Source organism: Oncorhynchus nerka, linkage group LG15, assembly GCF_034236695.1.
Source record: "Oncorhynchus nerka isolate Pitt River linkage group LG15, Oner_Uvic_2.0, whole genome shotgun sequence".
Classification (NCBI taxonomy): domain Eukaryota; kingdom Metazoa; phylum Chordata; class Actinopteri; order Salmoniformes; family Salmonidae; genus Oncorhynchus; species Oncorhynchus nerka.
Window position 1 is genome coordinate 92,225,430 of NC_088410.1, and position 22,009 is coordinate 92,247,438.

General features: G+C 45.1%; 2 protein-coding genes across 3 annotated transcripts; both read left to right on the forward strand.

Annotated features, from left to right (window-relative positions):
- Positions 1-84: 84 nt before the first annotated feature.
- Positions 85-3,923, forward strand: LOC115143511 (tubulin beta chain-like). Of its 2 annotated transcripts, none has more exons than XM_029684009.2 (4): positions 85-231; positions 1,294-1,402; positions 1,523-1,633; positions 2,205-3,923. In XM_029684009.2, the coding sequence occupies exons 1-4, from the start codon at positions 175-177 to the stop codon at positions 3,356-3,358; spliced, it is 1,431 nt and encodes a 476-aa protein (XP_029539869.1). In that variant the 5' UTR covers positions 85-174; the 3' UTR covers positions 3,359-3,923. The 2 variants fall into 2 exon arrangements, with proteins under 2 accessions (XP_029539869.1, XP_029539870.1); XM_029684010.1 differs by lacking the exon at positions 85-231 and adding an exon at positions 924-1,147.
- A 1,157-nt stretch (positions 3,924-5,080) lies between these two features.
- On the forward strand, positions 5,081-16,402 carry LOC115143523 (PRELI domain containing protein 3B-like). Its single transcript, XM_029684025.2, has 6 exons — positions 5,081-6,908; positions 7,735-7,903; positions 11,069-11,158; positions 13,854-13,924; positions 14,121-14,223; positions 14,504-16,402. Exons 1-6 carry the CDS (start codon positions 6,877-6,879, stop codon positions 14,621-14,623), a joined length of 585 nt encoding a protein of 194 aa, XP_029539885.1. The 5' UTR covers positions 5,081-6,876; the 3' UTR covers positions 14,624-16,402.
- The last annotated feature ends 5,607 nt before the right edge of the window (positions 16,403-22,009 follow it).

The window sequence follows — 22,009 nt, forward strand, 5'->3', positions numbered from 1 at the left end:
ACCTGGTGGTTTGGGTGTCACCCTGACGGCAGTGACATCAGATGCCCTCTGCAGTATAAAACCCTGGTGAGGAGGCAGTGTCATGTCAGATGCCCTCTGCAGTATAAAACCCTGGGGAGGAAGCAGTGTCATGTCAGATGCCCTTGTGTGTTAGCAGTCTCTAGCTCGCTCATCATGCGTGAAATTGTACATCTACAGATTGGACAGTGTGGAAATCAGATAGGCTCTAAGGTAAATGTACTGTTTACTATTCAAATTAGTTAAATGTGTTTTTATTCACTGAAGGGTTGATAAATTAACAGTTTTATATTCAAAGAAGGTGTTAAATGTATTTTTTATTCACAGAAGGGTTGATACATTAAATGTTGTATATTCAAATGGGTTAAATTGTTTTTTTACTCACTGAAAGGTTGAAAAATGAACTGTTTTATATTCAGATGGATTAAATGTGTTTCTTAAACACTATAATGCTTTAGCTCTATGCTTATCTTGATTCCAATCACAGTATATATACTACCGCAAAAACTATATATATATATATATATATATATATATATATATATATATATATATACTTCAAATGCAAATGCAGTATATATACTTCCACTAGAAATAAAATAGATATACTTCTACTGCAAATACAATATATATATACTTCCACTGAAAATACAATATATATATACTTCCACTGAAAATACAATATATATATTTTATTTACATGCAATGAGACTTAGAAACTGGTACAGTAGGGTATGTTACTTGATGATAATGTTGATGCCTTTCATATACTATTCAGAGTAGTAAAGCACAACATACCTATACATGTAAACCAATTGGCATTCTCTTTAGTATAATATATATATATATATATATATATATATATATATCATGTTTGAAATAGTGTATACTGAGCAAGTTATTGGGTGCTGGCATGTTGCCTGCTGTGGCGGTTGTTGAGTGTGAGTGACAGGGAGTTCCCCAAAGGGCTCTCTGCTCAGAGATAAGAAGGAAGTCGCAGAAGGCTGGTACATTGAAGGGTGGGACATGTTTATCATGGCTGCTGCTGAGGACAAGCAAGAGCAACTGTATGATGTGTTAGATTTTAGCTACAGTTCACCACTATGGACGGCTCACACTTCATCATAATGTGTGTAATGGGGCATCTGTTGGGGTCTGGGGGAGTTATCATTAGAGCCTGAGGTTTTCCTGGCCTTTTGACCTGTTGAGTTGTCCCTGGTTCTGTGTTTTACTTTTGTATCAATGTCTTCACATCTATCCATCATGTCTTTACAGTTTTGGGAGGTGATCAGCGAGGAGCATGGAATCAGTGCTACAGGAATGTACCAGGGGGATGATCCTCTTCAGCTGGAGAGGCTCAACGTCTACTTCAACGAGGCAAATGGTAAGAAAAATGGATACATTATTGAAAAATGAAGAGCGTTCTTCAGTCCACAGGACTATCAAGATATATTATCGTGGGCCAAATGCAAATCATTTATGACATGTTAATTTGTTCTTCCAGGTGGTAAATATGTTCCCCGGGGCCTGCTCCTTGACCTAGAACCAGGGACCATGGACAGTGTCAGGGGTAGCCGCATAGGAGCTCTCTTCAGGCCAGATAACTTTATACATGGTGAGAGTAACTGTACATCTGATCAAAGTTATTGATGACAGAAACGGTAGATCTAATCAAAGTTATTGATGACAGAAACGGTAGATCTAATCAAAGTTATTGATGACAGAAACGGTAGATCTAATCAAAGTTATTGATGATGATGGAAACTCAATAATGATAGTCTTTTGACACTATTGTAATATGCATACTGTATCTTAAAGGGATATTTCCCTTTTTTACATTTAAAGTGGCACTCCAGTCTCCTTTTCAACTCATTTAACACATGATTTACTTCACAAAAGACACATCTCAATAGGTAGTCCGGGTCAGTATAGGTTCCTTTATTGTTCCTCAAGGAGGGATGCCGATGACATCACAGATTCCTGTCAGACCAACTCATTGAATGCACTACACCTTGAAGGTTGCAGTTGTGCATATTTTACTGTATTTATATTTGGGATATATCGCTTTTCTTGGGATATCGCAGTAAATGTTCAGAAATCGCTGGAGAACTTCCTTATTTACAATGTAAGTTAGTTGCACTAACATGATGGGCACAATTATCTTTCTGCCTGTTTCTATGAAATAGGAAACTCTGGTGCTGGGAACAACTGGGCCAAGGGCCACTATACAGAGGGAGCAGAGCTTGTGGACACCGTGATTGACAGGGTGCGTCAGGAGAGCGAGGGATGCGACTGCCTTCAGGGCTTCCAGTTCGTCCACTCCCTAGGTGGTGGGACGGGGTCCGGCATGGGCACCCTCATCATCAACAAGATCCGTGAGGAGTACCCCGATCGCATCATGACCAGCTTCAGTGTCCTGCCCTCGCCCAAGGTGTCAGACGTCGTGGTGGAGCCCTACAATGCCACGCTGTCCATCCACCAGCTCCTAGAGAACACGGATGAGACCTTCTGCATCGACAACGAGGCTCTCTATGACATCTGCTTCCGTACGTTGAAGCTCACCAACCCGACCTACGGTGACCTGAACCACCTGGTGTGCATGACCATGAGCGGAGTCACAACCTCCCTGAGGTTCCCAGGCCAGCTCAACGCCGATCTGAGGAAGTTAGCTGTCAACATGGTGCCCTTTCCTCGCCTCCACTTCTTCATGTCGGGCTTTGCACCTCTCACAGCTCGCGGCAGCCAGAAGTACCGCACCCTCTCCGTGCCCGAGCTCACCCAGCAGATGTTTGATGCCCGTAATATGATGACCGCCTGCGATCCCCGAAGAGGGCGCTATCTGACCGTGGCTGGGATGTTCCGTGGCAAGATGTCCACCAAGGAAGTGGACGAGCAGATGCTGATGATGCAACAGAGGAACAGCAACTACTTTGTGGACTGGATCCCTCACAACTGTAAAGTATCCGTATGTGACATCCCACCTCGGGGGCTCACAATGGCTTCCACCTTCATTGGCAACAACACGGCCATTCAGGAGATCTTCCGTCGCGTAGGAGACCAGTTCTCGCTCATGTTCAGGCGCAAGGCCTTCCTGCACTGGTACACTGGCGAGGGCATGGACGAGATGGAGTTCACAGAGGCAGAGAACAATCTGAATGACCTGGTGTCCGAGTACCAGCAGTACCAGGATGCCAAGGCTGACGAGGAGGGTTGGGGGCCCGAGGAGGTGGCTGAGGAAGAGTCGGCTTCACCGGCTGCAACGAGAGTTCAGAGTACGGAAGTTACGACGATGGAGACTGTGACAGAGACTATTGAAACCATTGAGACTATAGCTGAATAGATGTGGCATCATATGTTGTGTGGAATAATCATATTGTCACTGTCTTCTCGGTTCTGAGCAACAAGGCTGTGTCTGGAAGCTTCAACAAGAGTTTTTCCTGATAGTTTATAACAAGGGCCCAGGGTTTTTCCAGGTCAGGTCATGAGGTCAGGGAAAACTTCTGTCCCTACTCTAGTATTTGAGTCATAGTGTCCAAAGGAGATATCAGAATAATTGCCTGTTTAATGAAATGTACAGTGTGGTAATAGAGAGTGGTAATTCAGTGTCAATTGTCTGCATTTGTATACTGATGTAGGCCTATTTGATGTTTTTTATGAAACTGAATAGATCAGGAAAGAATCTGTCTGACAAATATAGATAACAAATTATGTCAATGTTGTAATGTAGACTTCCAGATTTCCCAAACTTGATTGAGATCATATGCAAATTTTAAAAAGCTGTATTTAAAAGGGGAGTATAATGTTCTATTTGTTAATTATTTTGTGCCTCAGCAAATTTAGCAATGTATTCAGTGTGATATTGTGAACCATTTGTATTATATTATTAAAATTCTCCATTATAACAATTGTGTGCTTATTTTGTGTGGTTCTTCCAAGTTCAAACATTATTGTCAATGAACAATGTCCTAGGCCTGGTTTTAAAGCCCCAAAAACGCTACAACAACATACAGTAGCTAGAACTCAGTCAGTGAGGACAGTTGGCACATAATTCCCTCCCACTCCTCCCATCTGACAGAGAGAGATTACTTGTGACTGTCTCTGTCCAGCTTGATAAGACCATTTGACAAGGCAGCGGAATTCCCCTTTTTGTACAGTAATAATATGCTCAGATCAGGCTGAAAGACCCATGAACTGTGCCACCTGAAGACAGAGACTAATCTATGGACTAAAGGCCATGTAGCCTCAGTGGAGGCTGCTGAGGGAAGGACAGCTGAAGACAGAGACTAATCTATGGACTAAAGGCCATGTAGCCTCAGTGGAGGCTGCTGAGGGGAGGACAGCTGAAGACAGAGACTAATCTATGGACTAAAGGCCATGTAGCCTCAGTGGAGGCTGCTGAGGGGAGGACAGCTGAAGACAGAGACTAATCTATGGACTAAAGGCCATGTAGCCTCAGTGGAGGCTGCTGAGGGAAGGACAGCTGAAGACAGAGACTAATCTATGGACTAAAGGCCATGTAGCCTCAGTGGAGCCTGCTGAGGGGAGGACAGCTGAAGACAGAGACTAATCTATGGACTAAAGGCCATGTAGCCTCAGTGGAGCCTGCTGAGGGGAGGACAGCTGAAGACAGAGACTAATCTATGGACTAAAGGCCATGTAGCCTCAGTGGAGGCTGCTGAGGGAGGACAGCTGAAGACAGAGACTAATCTATGGACTAAAGGCCATGTAGCCTCAGTGGAGGCTGCTGAGGGGAGGACAGCTGAAGACAGAGACTAATCTATGGACTAAAGGCCATGTAGCCTCAGTGGAGCCTGCTGAGGGGAGGACAGCTGAAGACAGAGACTAATCTATGGACTAAATGCCATGTAGCCTCAGTGGAGGCTGCTGAGGGGAGGACAGCTGAAGACAGAGACTAATCTATGGACTAAAGGCCATGTAGCCTCAGTGGAGGCTGCTGAGGGGAGGACAGCTGAAGACAGAGACTAATCTATGGACTAAAGGCCATGTAGCCTCAGTGGAGGCTGCTAGAGGGGAGGACAGCTGAAGACAGAGACTAATCTATGGACTAAAGGCCATGTAGCCTCAGTGGAGGCTGCTGAGGGGAGGACAGCTGAAGACAGAGACTAATCTATGGACTAAAGGCCATGTAGCCTCAGTGGAGGCTGCTGAGGGGAGGACAGCTGAAGACAGAGACTAATCTATGGACTAAAGGCCATGTAGCCTCAGTGGAGGCTGCTGAGGGGAGGACAGCTGAAGACAGAGACTAATCTATGGACTAAAGGCCATGTAGCCTCAGTGGAGGCTGCTGAGGGGAGGACAGCTGAAGACAGAGACTAATCTATGGACTAAAGGCCATGTAGCCTCAGTGGAGGCTGCTGAGGGGAGGACAGCTGAAGACAGAGACTAATCTATGGACTAAAGGCCATGTAGCCTCAGTGGAGCCTGCTGAGGGAAGGACAGCTGAAGACAGAGACTAATCTATGGACTAAAGGCCATGTAGCCTCAGTGGAGGCTGCTGAGGGGAGGACAGCTGAAGACAGAGACTAATCTATGGACTAAAGGCCATGTAGCCTCAGTAAAGCCTGCTGAGGGAAGGACAGCTGAAGACAGAGACTAATCTATGGACTAAAGGCCATGTAGCCTCAGTGGAGCCTGCTGAGGGAAGGACAGCTGAAGACAGAGACTAATCTATGGACTAAAGGCCATGTAGCCTCAGTGGAGCCTGCTGAGGGGAGGACAGCTGAAGACAGAGACTAATCTATGGACTAAAGGCCATGTAGCCTCAGTGGAGGCTGCTGAGGGGAGGACAGCTCATAATAATGGCTGGAATGGAGCAAATGGAATGGCATCAAACACATGGAAACCATGGAAACCATGAAAACCATGGTGTTGATGTATTTGCTAACATTCCAACTATTCCGCTCCAGCCAGTACCACGAGCCCGTTCTCCCCAATTAAGGTGCCACAAACCAACCTCATGTGATAGGAATGTAGCTTAGAAGGAAATGATATAATCCATACCAGAGGATAATGACCTAGCATTCAGTCAGCTCTGCAGTAGCTCTATACTCAGAGGACACCACATCCAAGACCATGTTTACTCAGGATCAAGGTTGGACACACATTGAGTGATTAGTTATGTAACCTCACTGAAGGGGATAAATGTAAACATTGTCCAGTTGTTTTTACTATACTGTGATCCTATGTGGAAAGTGGAATGGTCTAGAGGACGTGTCAAACACACCCCAAGGTGGGCCGAGTGTTGGCAGTGTTTTCGCTGCTCCCTTGTACTTGATCAATGAATTAAGGCCACTAATGAGTAAATAACTCCACTCACTGGTTGTTTAGGTCTTAATTGAAAAGAAAAACCAAAAACCTGGAGACACTAGGTCCTCCATGGAAGGAGTTTGACACCCCTGAGCTAGAGGATAGAGATCCTATTTAGGAGAGAAAGCAAATCATCGTTGAAAAGCATTACTATTAATATGTGTTTATTTATTCAATGAATACAAATGGATTCAACAGTAAGTCTACCTCATAGGACGTTATTCAAATGTGCGTTTGATATAAAGAACATGCACACGCCAACATGCCAAAACTTGTGCCTGCCAGAAGAACATCCTGTCTAGTAGGCGCGTGCGTTTTGTTTTCCACTTCGTCTGTGCGTTGTCGACCGCTGTCAATCAACGCAGGGGAATGCGGCGGAAGTGCGCCACACAAACATATGTCCCATGACTGCGCGTCGTAGGTGGTGGAGGGGGGGTTTGCGCTGGGTCTTTTCTGAAGGTGGGCGGTTTTCCCAACAGTATGACTGCAATCACCGGCTGATTCACTCCTAAGCTCCCCATTTCACCGACCATGAAGATCTGGACATCGGAACACATTTTCAAGTAAGTAGCCAGATTTCTATCTATTCATTGATTTGTTCGTGTTGTTTCGCTTAGTATCCGATTTTGTCTTGAATTAACTGACTTAAGAATTCAACTTGACGATTTGTAACTTGGATCCCATGTGGATTTGGGTTTAGTCAGCGAAATTTAACTAGCTAGTTATTTCAATGACTGAGAATCCTGACCCTGGCAGTTTGTATCAGTTAAACAGCATCTGAATATTTTAACTCAGCGGCTTCTAGCGGTCAGTGTCAGATTGCAGCGGAATTGCGTAACCAGTTGGCTCGTTGTAGTAGCAACCTTTCCCCTAGTCGTTGATGCGCCTCCGAGATGCGTCACACCGCAAACACATGGCTTCTGCCTCCTCCAATGCAACCTAGATTCTTCATCGAGAAAGAATCAATCCGTGGATACATTTAGGCTATTTTACAAGTCAAAACACCAGTTTAAAAAAAGGATGACACTATGCTGCTATGTAGACAGAGTTGAATTAAACCAGTGAGGTTTTAGACTTCCATATCTGTTATCAGAGCATGTTACCTACCCCCTGTCCTGCTCACTGCATCGATGAATGATAATCAACTCGTAGAGGCTGTGGCACATAAATAGACGAATGCTCATAGCACTAAACGGCACCTTTTTCATCCACACAAGTGTTTAAATAAATATACATATTGTCATGAATTGCACTTGTGATTTCAACTTCAATGTTAAAGTGTGTGTGTCTTATTATCCATGTATTTCAGTGTCTGACTGCCATGTGGATATCAGTAAAAACGTGCGTAATATAAATTGAATGCTGATAAACTCTTTCTCCCCTCCACAGCCATCCTTGGGAGACAGTCACCAAGGCTGCGATGCAGAAGTACCCCAACCCCATGAACCCCAGTGTGTTTGGGGTGGATGTGTTGGACCGTAGTGTGGACACACGGGGACGCCTGCACAGCAACAGGCTGCTGAGCGCTGAGTGGGGCCTGCCTTCCATCGTCAAGTCGGTAAGTGTTTTTGTTGGTATACAGGCTCTAGATAGATCCGAATGAAAGACAGGATCTAGCACAGTATATTCTACTTTAGCAACATAACAGTAAGCAGTCTGGGTGTCATTACTAGCCTTTTCGTTCAGCATTTTCTCTGCAATATTCCTAGAAATAGAACATTAAATGTTTATCGCGCAAATACGTCAAGCTTCATAAAATGAAAGTACAGCAAGACGGTATCTTTTGACTTTTGACCTGCTGTTTCAAACCTTTCAACTGCTGTGTGACGGGGAAAAACTGTGGGGTGTCATGGTTTGAGACTCTTACCTGGTAGACTGCTCCTAGTACCCCTTCAGTGTTACTCGAGTTCATAGCCTAGCTTCACAGCCATATCTCGGTTACACATTCTCACACACTCTGCGTCAGGCCAGGCAATGCCTCTTCCATTATGCAGTAGTTGACCTTGGCCCCCAATACTTCCAGCCGTAGGGTGCTATTCCTGGATGTAGGGGGGGGGGGTGTTAAGAGTAGCAGGCTCGCTGCCCACCGCTAGCCGTGGCACGAGACTGCATTGCTCTATGTCTGGCACATGCTGTCCTGAACAAGCTGGTACCATTCCTGTTCTAGTATCCTGTCCTCGCAGTACAGAGCTACCCCTATAAAACACAATCCTGTCTGCTCAGTACAGAGCTACCCCTATAAAACACAATCCTGTCTGCTCAGTACAGAGCTACCCCTATAAAACACAATCCTGTCTGCTCAGTACAGAACTGTCCCTCTAAAACACAATCCTGTCTGCTCAGTACAGAACTGTCCCTCTAAAACACAATCCTGTCTGCTCAGTACAGAACTGTCCCTCTAAAACACAACCCTCTTATCAGTGATGCAACAGGCAGACCTCGACCTATGCTGCCAGGGGCCTGCTGTAACAGGTGGAAGGAGGGGCCTGCTGTAACAGGTGAAAGGAGGGGCCTGCTGTAACAGGTGGAAGGAGGGGCCTGCTGTAGCAGGTGGAAGGAGGGGCCTGCTGTAGCAGGTGGAAGGAGGGGCCTGCTGTAGCAGGTGGAAGGAGGGGCCTGCTGTAGCAGGTGGAAGGAGGGGCCTGCTGTAGCAGGTGGAAGGAGGGGCCTGCTGTAGCAGGTGGAAGGAGGGGCCTGCTGTAACAGGTGGAAGGAGGGGCCTGCTGTAACAGGTGGAAGGAGGGGCCTGCTGTAACAGGTGGAAGGAGGGGCCTACTCAGGGCTGCTTTGAATGGTTTACAGTCTCATCACCATGTTCTTGTCTGGTGTAGCTATTAAACACTGTCCGTAATTAGTTTACTCTTTGCTGCATATGCAAATTGACACAAGATTACAGTTACGACTATTATATGACTACAAAGGATTTGTAAAAGATTAGGCGATTCATTTCATCTTCATTTATTGACCAGGTAGACTAACTTCAGTTTTAAAATGACAGTTCATACACATCTTATTCTTCAGTTTTTTGGGGGGCAAATATTCCTATTATTTTTCCTTTGAAATGAGGTCATCTCCAGAGCTCTGATCTGACCCATAGTCTAGTACTATGGAAGCATTAACCACTGTGCTCCTCCCTTGCCTGGGCCTTTAATCTTAGCCCCCAGAAACTGGTGCTGTGACGAGAGCCTACTCAACTCTGCCTTTTGGTTTGGATCCTGGGAGGGAAGGTCGGCAGAGTCCTTTGACAGTCTTGCTCCTCCACCGGCCAAATCATTGACAGGACACTGTCTCCTGGGCTTTATTTCAAAAAGCCTCTCATAGTAGGAGTGCTGATCTAGGATCAGATTCTCCATGTCCATATACATCAATCAATCAATCAATCAAATGTATTTATAAAGCCCTTCTTACATCAGCTGATGTCACAAAGTGCTGTACAGAATCCCAGCCTTAAACCCCACACAGCAAGCAATGCAGGTGTAGAAGCACGGTGGCTAGGAAAAACTCCCTAGAAAGGCAGGAACCTAGAGAGGAACCAGGCTCTGAGGGGTGGCCAATCCTCTTCTGGCTGTGCTGGGTGGAGATTATAACAACATGGCCAAGATGTTCAAATGTTCATAAATGACCAGCAGGGTCAAATAATAATAATCACAGTGGTTGTCGAGGGTGCAACAGGTCAGCACCTCAGGAGTAAATGCCCGTTGGCTTTTCATAGCCGATCATTGAGAGTATCTCTACCGCTCTTGCTGTCTCTAGAGAGTTGAAAACAGCAAGTCTGGGACATTGTAGCACGTCCGGTGAACAGGTCAGGGTTCTATAGCCGCAGGCAGAACAGTTGAAACTGGAGCAGCAGCATGGCCAGGTGGACTGGGGACAGCAAGTAGTCATCATTCCAGGTAGTCCTGAGGCATGGTCCTAGGGCTCAGGTCCTCCGAGAGAGAGAAAGAGAGAGAGTACTTAAATTCCCACAGGGGACAGGATAAATACTCCAGATATAACAGACAGACCCTAGCCCCCTGACATAAACTATTGCAGCATAAATACTGGAGGCTGAGACGAGGGGTCGGGAGAGACTGTGGCCCCGTCCGATGACACCCCCAGACAGCTGTGGCCCCGTCCGATGACACCCCCAGACAGTGACAAACAGGCAGGACATCTAATTTATGATCTGAAAAGTAAAAGTGATCCTAGAGTAACTCTACTACCCAGACTTTGTGTAGATTGGGGCACGTGGTCACAAAAAGTCTGGGTAGCAGTGATATTAATAGCAATTGTGTAGATTGGGGAAGGCGGTCACAAAATTGGTGTTAATATCACTGCTAAGTCCTTTTAAATATATATATTTTTTAAGTCTAGCACATAAACCGGCCAAAAACACTCACAGGGCATTGACATCGTCAGAGAATCTCTGAGACAGAAAATATGACCGACCTTTTAGAAAATAACAATATTATAAATGAGTGGACTGTTGAGTAGAGGCCAAGTGTACAGTAGATTACTGAGAAACCAGATTCACCAATCTGTTAGATCCAGCACTGACTTGTCCACAGACATGTCCTATATACCTAGCTAGTGCACAAAGGAAACCGTCTGATACATGTGCTCCTACTGGCTAGGCCGTTGAGATCAGTGCAGGATGGACACTCCGTCAGGACATTTCAATGACACTAAACAGGGCCGGGGTCTGGTGCTTTGATCGTGTGGGTTCTGTTCTCTCTCATTCCAGATCATTGGCAGAACACAGACGTGCACATACATCCAGGAGCATTCTGTAGTGGACCCCATTGAAAAGACATTCGAGCTTCAGTCTTCAAACGTGAGTTCTGAAACTTTTTATGGTTTCAGCATAATGTTGTATATAATAATTATTGACATTGAGACATACACTGAGTGTACAAAACATTAAGAACACCTGCTATTTCCATGACAGACTGACCAGGTGAAAGCTATGATCCCTTATTGATGTCACCTGTTAAATCCACTTCAATCAGTGTAGATGAAGGGGAGGAGACAGGTTTAAGAAGGATTTTTAAGCCTTCAAACAATTTAGACATGGATTGTGTGTGTGTGCCATTCAGAGAGTGAATGGGTGCCTTTGAACGGGGTATGCTAGTAGGCGCACCGGTTTGAGTGTGTCAAGAACTGCAACGCTGCTGGGTTTTTCACGCTCAACAGTTTCCCATGTGTATCAAGAATGGTCCACCACCCAAAGGACATTCAGCCAACTTGACACAACTGTGGGAAGCATTGGAGTCAACATGGACCAGCATCCCTGTGGAACGTTTCGACACCTTGTAGAGTCCATGTCCTGACGAATTGAGGCTGTTCTGAAGGCAAGGGGGGGTGCGCAACTCAATATTAGAAAGGTGTTCTTAATGTTTTGTACACTCAGTATACATATAAAGTGGGAAACAGTATGTAAACATTATTAGAGTTACCAGTGTTCAGTGACTGTGCACTACCGTTCAAAAGTTTGGGTCACTGAGAAATGTCCTTGTTTTTGAAAGAAAAGCAAAACATTTTGTCCATTGTAAATATCAAATTGATCATAAATACAGTGTAGACATTGTTAAAGTTGTAAATGACTATTGTAGTTGGAAACGGCTGATTTTTAATGGAATATCTACTTAGGCGTACAGAGGCCCACTATCAGCAAACATCACTCCTCTGTTTCAAATGCACATTTTGTTAGCTAATCCAAGTTTATAATTTTAAAAGGTTAATAGATCGTTAGAAAACCCTTGTGCAATTATGTTAGCACAGCTGAAAACTGTTCTAATTTAAAGAAGCAATTAAACTGGCCTTCTTTAGACTAGTTGAGTATCTGGAGCATCAGCATTTGTGTGTTTGATTACAGGCTCAAAAAATGGCCACAAACAAAGAACTTTCTTCTGAAACTCGTCAGTCTATTCTTGTTCTGAGAAATGAAGGCTATTCCATGTGAGAAATTGGCAAGAAACTGAAGATCTCGTACAGCGCTGTGTACTACTCCCGTCACAGAACAGCTCAAACTGGCCCTAACCAGAATAGAAAGAAGAGTGGGAGGCCCCGGTGCACAACTGAGCAAGAGGACAAGTACATTAGACTGTCTGTTTCTCAAACTAGATGCCTCACAAGTCGTCAACTGGTAGCTTAATTAAATAGTACCCACAAAACACCAGTCTCAACGTCAACAATGAAGAGGCGACTCCGGGATGCTGGCCGCCTAGGCAGAGTTCCTCTGTCCAGTGTCTGTGTTATTTTGCCCATATAAATCTTTTCTTGTTATTGGCCCGTCATATGGCAGCAGTCTAAGGTTCAGGACAAGCTACTTGGTGGAGGCTGGATAGTGGCGACTGTTTATTTAGCCTCAATAGAAGCTGTTTCTCACCATCTCATTCCCAGGTGGGGGTGCAACACAATATTACCAAGGTGTTCTTAAAGTTTTGTACACTCAGTGTATATCTTTCGTAGGTGGCATGTTGTAAGACCTATAGCCTGGCAGTTGCATTAATTTGTTACAAGACCAGACCTGTAACCATTTACAAAACATGCTGTGTTGAAGAACCTGAAACTCTGGAAGCTGTCCTGGTCTCATTTCCAATAGCAGACGAGTGTGTCTGTCTGAGAACTCAGGAACCCTGAATGTAATGAGCCAAATGGTTTGATATTTATGGAAGGTCTACCTTGTTCTGTACTGAACAAAAATATAAGCGCATCACACAACAATTTCTATGATTTTACTGAGTTACAGTTCATATAACGAAATTAGTCAATTGAAATAAATTCATTCGGCCCTAATCTATGGATTTCACATTACTGGGCAGGGGAGCCAAACCCACCCACTGGGGTGCCAAGCCCAGCTAATCAGAAAGAGTTTATCCCCACAAAAGGGCTTTATTACAGACAGAAATGCTGTTCTGACGATCCCGCAGGTGAAGAAGACTGATTCAGAGGTCCTGGGCTGGCGTGGTTACACGTGGTCTGCAGTTGAGGCCAGTTGGACGTACTGCCAAATTCTCTAAAACAACGTTGGAGGCGGTTTATGGTAGAGAAATTAACATTCAATTCTCTGGCAACAGCTCTGGTGGACATTCCGACAGTCAGCATGACAATTGCATGCTCCCTCAAAACATCTGTGGCATTGTGTTGTGACAAAACTGCACATTTTAGAGTGGCCTTTTATTGTCCCCCAGCACAAGGTGCACCTGTGTAATGATCATGCTTTTTAATCAGCTTCTTGATATGCCACATCTGTCAAGTGGATGGATTATCTTGGCAAATGAGAAATGCTCTCTAACAAGGAGGTAAACAAATTTGTGCACAAAAATAAGAGAAATAAGGTTTTTGTGCGTATGGAACATTTCTGGGATATTTTATTTCAGCTCATGAAACATGGGACCAACACTTTATAATTTGCGTTTTATATTTTTTGTTCAGTATAGTTCACAGTAATTTAGAGTGAATGTGTATATTACATTTAAACCCCCGAACGTGTCTAATGCTGTCTGCCTCTATGATTCTCTCTGCAGATCACATTCACTAACATGGTGTCAGTGGATGAGAAGCTTACATACAGACCACATCCTGATGACGCAGAGAAGTAAGTACAGTCAAACCAAGGAAGGCTTTACTTTGTTCCATGCTTACAGTGTATCAGGGGCTACTTAAAATGGGAGATTTCGATCTCCAATGTCACTTTCCTGGTTAAATAAAGGATAAATGCATTACATGAATATATATATATATATATATATATATATATATTTTAGACAAATTCTCCACTCTTGTCTGTGCAGGACGATATTGACTCAAGAAGCTCTCATCTCAGTCAAAGGGGTTAGTCTGAGTAGCTACCTGGAGGGAGTTATGGCTAGCACCATCTCTGCAAACGCAGGGAAGGTACGTGATCTCTGTCTTCACCTCACCTACTCAGATGGCTGGTTAGAGGAACACTTGTATTTTCATGTAGTTTGAAAATGATGTCCATGATAGCTTGGTCTCAGATCTCTTTGTGCTGTATAGCCTACACCTATGCTCGTGTTTGGCATGACAACTTCCATCGGAGCTATACAACACAACCAGATCCGGGACCAGGCTATGTCCTTTTGAAATCTGAGATCATTTATATCTTTTAAAATAATAAATGCAACTTCTAATTTGTCTCCTCTTCCTCCATCAGGGTCGTGAGGCAATGGAGTGGGTGATCAGGAAGCTAAATGCAGAGATCGAAGAGCTGGCAGCCGCCGCCCGCGGCACCATAAGGCCTCCCATGGCTGCTGCTATGACTTCAGAGAAATGATACCTCTAAGTTCCCAGCGACCAGCCTGGAGACATTGTTCTTCTCCTGCGTCAGAACAGACTCCACCTCCCTTTAGACTGGTCTGATTCTCATCAACTGGACAGGAATCAGATCTACAAGTTTGATTACAATTCAAGTACTGTATTTATTGTTATTATTTAAGTATTATCTGAAATGAAGGGATCAACGGTAATCCTAGTATATATATATATATATATATATATATATATATATTTTAAACATTTTATAGGCGAGGAGCATCTCAAATGCCGTGTCTGTTGGAGTAGAATCTAAATATTCTCAGTTGCTCTGTGCCCAAGTTTGAGACTAGAACAGGTCATGTTATCAGCATGCAGTAGTACTATAGCCTCAGGGACCGTGTCAAATATAGAGGACGGTTCAGCGAGTAACAACTTGGTTCTGCACCGATCTTGTTGGACTGTGCTAGCCTGGTGCCAGAGTTGGCAAGAGAGCACAAACCGATCTGGGACCAGGCTAAGACCGTATCAGAGGTTATTGAATAAATCCTGGGGATGCAATCACCTATAACAGACAGAACAAGAACAGTTTCAACATGTTGCATTTGAATACCACCTTCCCTGCGTAAAGCTGCACCTAAATTAAGAATGGTAAGGCGTGGTTGGGGTTTTTCATACTTGACAGTGACATATATTTATTGAGTGAAATCACTGACAAGGGGAGGAGTAAAATGTGACTTTGGGAAGAAGAAACGGATAAGAAATGTACGATTCCTCACTAAATATTACTAATGGATTGTTCTTCGGTGCCTCAGAAGTCTGACCCTCTGCCAGCACAAAATGTCTGTGTTCTTAGAGTGTTATGACCCCAACAATGAATACATTTTAACGCACATACTGTACAGAAGAGAGGGGTCGTGCTCCGGGCCCTCCAGTAATATTCTGCATTCTCTCCCAAGAGTGAAACTAAGTATTTAAATAATATAAAATAAGTGTTTTGGTTAAATGTTCTGTACTGCTATAGCCTCCAGTATGTTATGGAAATGTCTGCTATGTTTGACGTATGGAGAGAATATATGATTTATTTGATGTATATATATAGAGAGATGAATGTGTTTTTCATTTGGTTGTAAAACAATGGTACTTGTTGTCAGTGGTACTTACTACCTGGGATGTCCAGTATATATACTAGATCATAACCCTGAGGACATCAAATGCCTCTGCTACCAACTCTAAGGGACGTTTTCCTGTACGCAGATCAAGCTTAACACTGGACTATTGATAGGTTGTGTTTATAATCCAGGACTAGGTGTAATCTGTGCAAACCTGACCAGAATGTTTTGTCTTGTGTCTATGGTGAAAACTTGTGTTGTCAAGGAAAGAAAGATGCTACAGTCAGTACGTGTGATGTATGCATTCCAAAAACCATGCCAGTTTGCATTCTCAATACAATTGTGTTATGTTGCCAGAGTCAGTTCTAATATGCTTTAAAGTGGTAATGTCAAATATTCCTGGTTTGTTAATGACTGTTCTGACATGACCTGATGTTAGAACAAAGGGACATGATCATTCTAACATGTAAGGAGGAATTTTGTGGGTGTTTTTAAAAAATATATTTATTTTTTTACCCATATTTAGAATAAAAGAACTTTAACTCTACACCTGCACAACAATAAAACTCAGTTGGTGCTGAAGTCATAATGGATTTGAATGCTTCTGTAAACTCAAGTTCCAAATGGTCAAACAGAAATGAAGACCAGGCATGTTGGTTTACGTGAAAGAAATAAAGTCCTCTAAAATATGTTTGCTTTTACATTTTGTTGTTTGAGCTCAGATAAGCAATTTAAATGTCTATGATTGTAGCTACATACATTTTACATTTACATTTAAGTCATTTAGCAGACGCTCTTATCCAGAGCGACTTACAAATTGGTGCTTTCACCTTATGACATCCAGTGGAACAGCCACTTTACAATAGTGCATCTAGGTCTTTTAAGGGGGGTGAGAAGGATTACTTTATCCTATCCTAGGTATTCCTTAAAGAGGTGGGGTTTCAGGTGTCTCCGGAAGGTGGTGATTGACTCCGCTGTCCTGGCGTCGTGAGGGAGTTTGTTCCACCATTGGGGGGCCAGAGCAGCGAACAGTTTTGACTGGGCTGAGCGGGAACTGTACTTCCTCAGTGGTAGGGAGGCGAGCAGGCCAGAGGTGGATGAACGCAGTGCCCTTGTTTGGGTGTAGGGCCTGATCAGAGCCTGGAGGTACTGAGGTGCCGTTCCCCTCACAGCTCCGTAGGCAAGCACCATGGTCTTGTAGCGGATGCGAGCTTCAACTGGAAGCCAGTGGAGAGAGCGGAGGAGCGGGGTGACGTGAGAGAACTTGGGAAGGTTGAACACCAGACGGGCTGCGGCGTTCTGGATGAGTTGTAGGGGTTTAATGGCACAGGCAGGGAGCCCAGCCAGCAGCGAGTTGCAGTAATCCAGACGGGAGATGACAAGTGCCTGGATTAGGACCTGCGCCGCTTCCTGTGTGAGGCAGGGTCGTACTCTGCGGATGTTGTAGAGCATGAACCTACAGGAACGGGCCACAGACTTGATGTTATTTGAGAACGACAGGGTGTTGTCCAGGATCACGCCAAGGTTCTTAGCGCTCTGGGAGGAGGACACAATGGAGTTGTCAACCGTGATGGCGAGATCATGGAACGGGCAGTCCTTCCCCGGGAGGAAGAGCAGCTCCGTCTTGCCGAGGTTCAGCTTGAGGTGATGATCCGTCATCCACACTGATATGTCTGCCAGACATGCAGAGATGCGATTCGCCACCTGGTCGTCAGAAGGGGGAAAGGAGAAGATTAATTGTGTGTCGTCTGCATAGCAATGATAGGAGAGACCATGTGAGGTTATGACAGAGCCAAGTGACTTGGTGTATAGCGAGAATAGGAGAGGGCCTAGAACAGAGCCCTGGGGGACACCAGTGGTGAGAGCACGTGGTGAGGAGACGGATTCTCGCCACGCCACCTGGTAGGAGCGACCTGTCAGGTAGGACGCAATCCAAGCGTGGGCCGCGCCGGAGATGCCCAACTCGGAGAGGGTGGAGAGGAGGATCTGATGGTTCACAGTATCGAAGGCAGCCGATAGGTCTAGAAGGATGAGAGCAGAGGAGAGAGAGTTAGCTTTAGCAGTGCGGAGCGCCTCCGTGATACAGAGAAGAGCAGTCTCAGTTGAATGACTAGTCTTGAAACCTGACTGATTTGGATCAAGAAGGTCATTCTGAGAGAGATAGCGGGAGAGCTGGCCAAGGACGGCACGTTCAAGAGTTTTGGAGAGAAAAGAAAGAAGGGATACTGGTCTGTAGTTGTTGACATCGGAGGGATCGAGTGTAGGTTTTTCAGAAGGGGTGCAACTCTCGCTCTCTTGAAGACGGGAGGGACGTAGCCAGCGGTCAGGGATGAGTTGATGAGCGAGGTGAGGTAAGGGAGAAGGTCACCGGAGATGGTCTGGAGAAGAGAGGAGGGGATAGGGTCAAGCGGGCAGGTTGTTGGGCGGCCGGCCGTCACAAGACGCGAGATGTCATCTGGAGAGAGAGGGGAGAAAGAGGTCAGAGCACAGGGTAGGGCAGTGTGAGCAGAACCAGCGGTGTCATTTGACTTAGCAAACGAAGATCGGATGTCGTCGACCTTCTTTTCAAAATGGTTGACGAAGTCATCTGCAGAGAGGGAGGAGGGGGGGGAGGAGGATTCAAGAGGGAGGAGAAGGTGGCAAAGAGCTTCCTAGGGTTAGAGGCAGATGCTTGGAATTTAGAGTGGTAGAAAGTGGCTTTAGCAGCAGAGACAGAGGAGGAAAATGTAGAGAGGAGGGAGTGAAAGGATGCCAGGTCCGCAGGGAGGCGAGTTTTCCTCCATTTCCGCTCGGCTGCCCGGAGCCCTGTTCTGTGAGCTCGCAATGAGTCGTCGAGCCACGGAGCGGGAGGGGAGGACCGAGCCGGCCTGGAGGATAGGGGACATAGAGAATCAAGGGATGCAGAAAGGGAGGAGAGGAGGGTTGAGGAGGCAGAATCAGGAGATAGGTTGGAGAAGGTTTGAGCAGAGGGAAGAGATGATAGGATGGAAGAGGAGAGAGTAGCGGGGGGAGAGAGAGCGAAGGTTGGGACGGCGCGATACCATCCGAGTAGGGGCAGTGTGGGAAGTGTTGGATGAGAGCGAGAGGGAAAAGGATACAAGGTAGTGGTCGGAGACTTGGAGGGGAGTTGCAATGAGGTTAGTGGAGGAACAGCATCTAGTAAAGATGAGGTCGAGCGTATTGCCTGCCTTGTGAGTAGGGGGAAGGTGAGAGGGTGAGGTCAAAGAGGAGAGGAGTGGAAAGAAGGAGGCAGAGAGGAATGAGTCAAAGGTAGACGTGGGGAGGTTAAAGTCGCCCAGAACTGTGAGAGGTGAGCCGTCCTCAGGAAAGGAGCTTATCAAGGCATCAAGCTCATTGATGAACTCTCCGAGGGAACCTGGAGGGCGATAAATGATAAGGATGTTAAGCTTGAAAGGGCTGGTAACTGTGACAGCATGGAATTCAAAGGAGGCGATAGACAGATGGGTAAGGGGAGAAAGAGAGAATGACCACTTGGGAGAGATGAGGATCCCGGTGCCACCACCCCGCTGACCAGAAGCTCTCGGGTGTGCGAGAGCACGTGGGCGGACGAAGAGAGAGCAGTAGGAGTAGCGGTGTTGTCTGTGGTGATCCATGTTTCCGTCAGAGCCAAGAAGTCGAGGGACTGGAGGGAGGCATAGGCTGAGATGAACTCTGCCTTGTTGGCCGCAGATCGGCAGTTCCAGAGGCTACCGGAGACCTGGAACTCCACGTGGGTCGTGCGCGCTGGGACCACCAGATTAGGGTGGCCGCGGCCATGCGGTGTGGAGCGTTTGTATGGTCTGTGCAGAGAGGAGAGAACAGGGATAGACAGACACATAGTTGACAGGCTAGAGAAGAGGCTACGCTAATGCAGAGGAGATTGGAATGACAAGTGGACTACACGTCTCGAATGTTCAGAAAGTTAAGCGTACGTAGCAAGAATCTAATTGACTAAAATGATTAAATGATACAGTACTGCTGAGGTAGGCTAGCTGCGTTGTTGACACTACCCTAATCAAGTCGTTCCGTTGAGTGTGAAGTTTCTACAATGCTGCTTTTCGGGGGCTAGCTGGCTAGCTAGCAGTGTTGGTTACGTTACGTTGCGTTAGGAGAACGACAATAGCTGGCTAGCTAACCTAGAAAATCGCTCTAGACTACACAATTATCTTTGAAACAAAGACGGCTATGTAGCTAGCTATGTAGCTAGCTACGATCAAACAAATCACACCGTTGGGACTGTAATGAAATGAAATGAAAATGTGATACTACCTGTGGAGCGAAGCGGAATGGGACCGGAATGCGAAAGTTCTATTCAGTAGACGTTGGCTGGCTATTGGCTAGCTAGGAGTGTCTCCTACGTTAAGGACGACAAAATAGCTGGCTAGCTAACCTCGGTAAATTAAGATAATCACTCTAAGACTACACACTCTAACTACACAATTATCTTGGATACGAAGACAGCAAAGACAACTATGTAGCTAGCTAATACTACACTAATCAAGTCGTTCAGTTGAGTGTGATAGTTACTACAGTGCTACGGTAGCCGGTGAACGTATGCTAGCTGGCTAGCTGCTAGGCAGATAGGAGGACGACGAAATACGATAATAACGCAATTATCACTCTAAGACTCCACACTCTAAACTACACAATTATCTTGGATACGAAGACAGCAAAGACAACTATGTAGCTAGCTAACACTACACTAATCAAGTCGTTGAGTGTGATAGTTACTACAGTGCTACGGTAGACGGTGAACGTGTTGGGCAGATAGGAGACGACGAAATACGATAATTACGCAATTATCTTTGATACAACGACGACTATGTAGCTAGCTAAGAAGAAATGGCTAAGATTAGACAAATCAGACCGTTGTACTATAATGAAATGTAATGAAAAAGTTATATAACCTGCAGACCGAAGCGCGGATGCGACCGGCTCGCTCCAACCCAAACCCTAATTCTCTACTTTGACAAAGATTTGTGGAATAGGGTTTTATGGCAAAGCTGTCTGCACTATTCCGAGAGCTGTCTATTTTGAGCAGCCAATATGCCTGCATTTTTTTTTTTCGGGGGGAAAAGAGGTTGAGATGGCGGCAGAAGATGCCCTACCACAGCTCTAGGATCAGATTACCCAACGCCCAAATCCTATCCTTGAGTTAATTGATGTACTTTTCCTTTCCAAGGCTGCAAACCGCCAAGTCTAAGGGTAGAGCTCAAATAAATTCAAGCCCCTTGGGTGCTGCCATAGTTACACTAGAAGTGCCCTTCCAAGAAGGCTCAAGGTCAATGGCCACATAAAATGACGTTTGATTGGATCATGTCAACATCATACTTTCAAAATCTTAGCTAACAGTCCTCATGAATCAAGTTGACAATCTACTGGCAAATCCTTTTTAATCCTTGTCATATGAAGAGAAATTATAGATAAAATGTATCGGTGCTCATCGGCCATTGGACATTAACATTACACAGGTTGGAAATCGCAAATTCTAAAAGTGGTTTGGAAGGAGTCCGTGGCTAACTGCAAGCATTGCAAAACAATCATTAGCCTGCTATTCAGTGGAGTGGCTTTGTGGTCTCAAGTCTTTGATTAAGGGTCTCTTTTCCTAGTTTATAATGATAAACATTCAACAATGATGTCAGTGAAGCATGATTTGTGCCGCGCTCAAAACAACTTAACTCGGAACTGCAAAATCAGACTTTAGTGAGTTCAAGACAACTGGGAACTTGGGGGAAAATGAGCTATGTCATCACGATTCAAGCTTTTCTCTCTCCCAGAGTTCCCAGTTGTCTTGAAAGCAGCATAAATCCAGAGAATGTCAGTCTTTGATGAAAGTTTTATGACAAAATTTGCCCATGAAGGACCGCCGTGCCACCTTCCTGTTCAAGTGAGCACAGCACAACAAGGTGAGTTAAAAAAAATGTCTTGTATGCAGCTGCATAAATGATGTAATATGCCAGGGAGATATTTATACTGTAGGTAACAAAGTAACACTAAGTGTATGTTGTGTAGTAAGCTGTTACCAGCCCATGTGCCTCACCCTAATAATTTGGTCTATTTTCACCTCTTAATTTTGCCTACTGTTCTGACTTGGTGGTGCACATGTGGCCTGTAACCTGTTTTAGAGAAATGTAAAAAAAACACATTTTGTAAGAGCTTTCATTGTCTTTTTATATGCCCCCTTCATTTATCCTAAGGTTCTGACTTGGTGTACAGGGAGAACGCTGTAAGAACAGCCCATGTTCTGAATTCTGTGCTGTACATTTCAAAAGTGCTGAAGAAATAGTTATATTGAC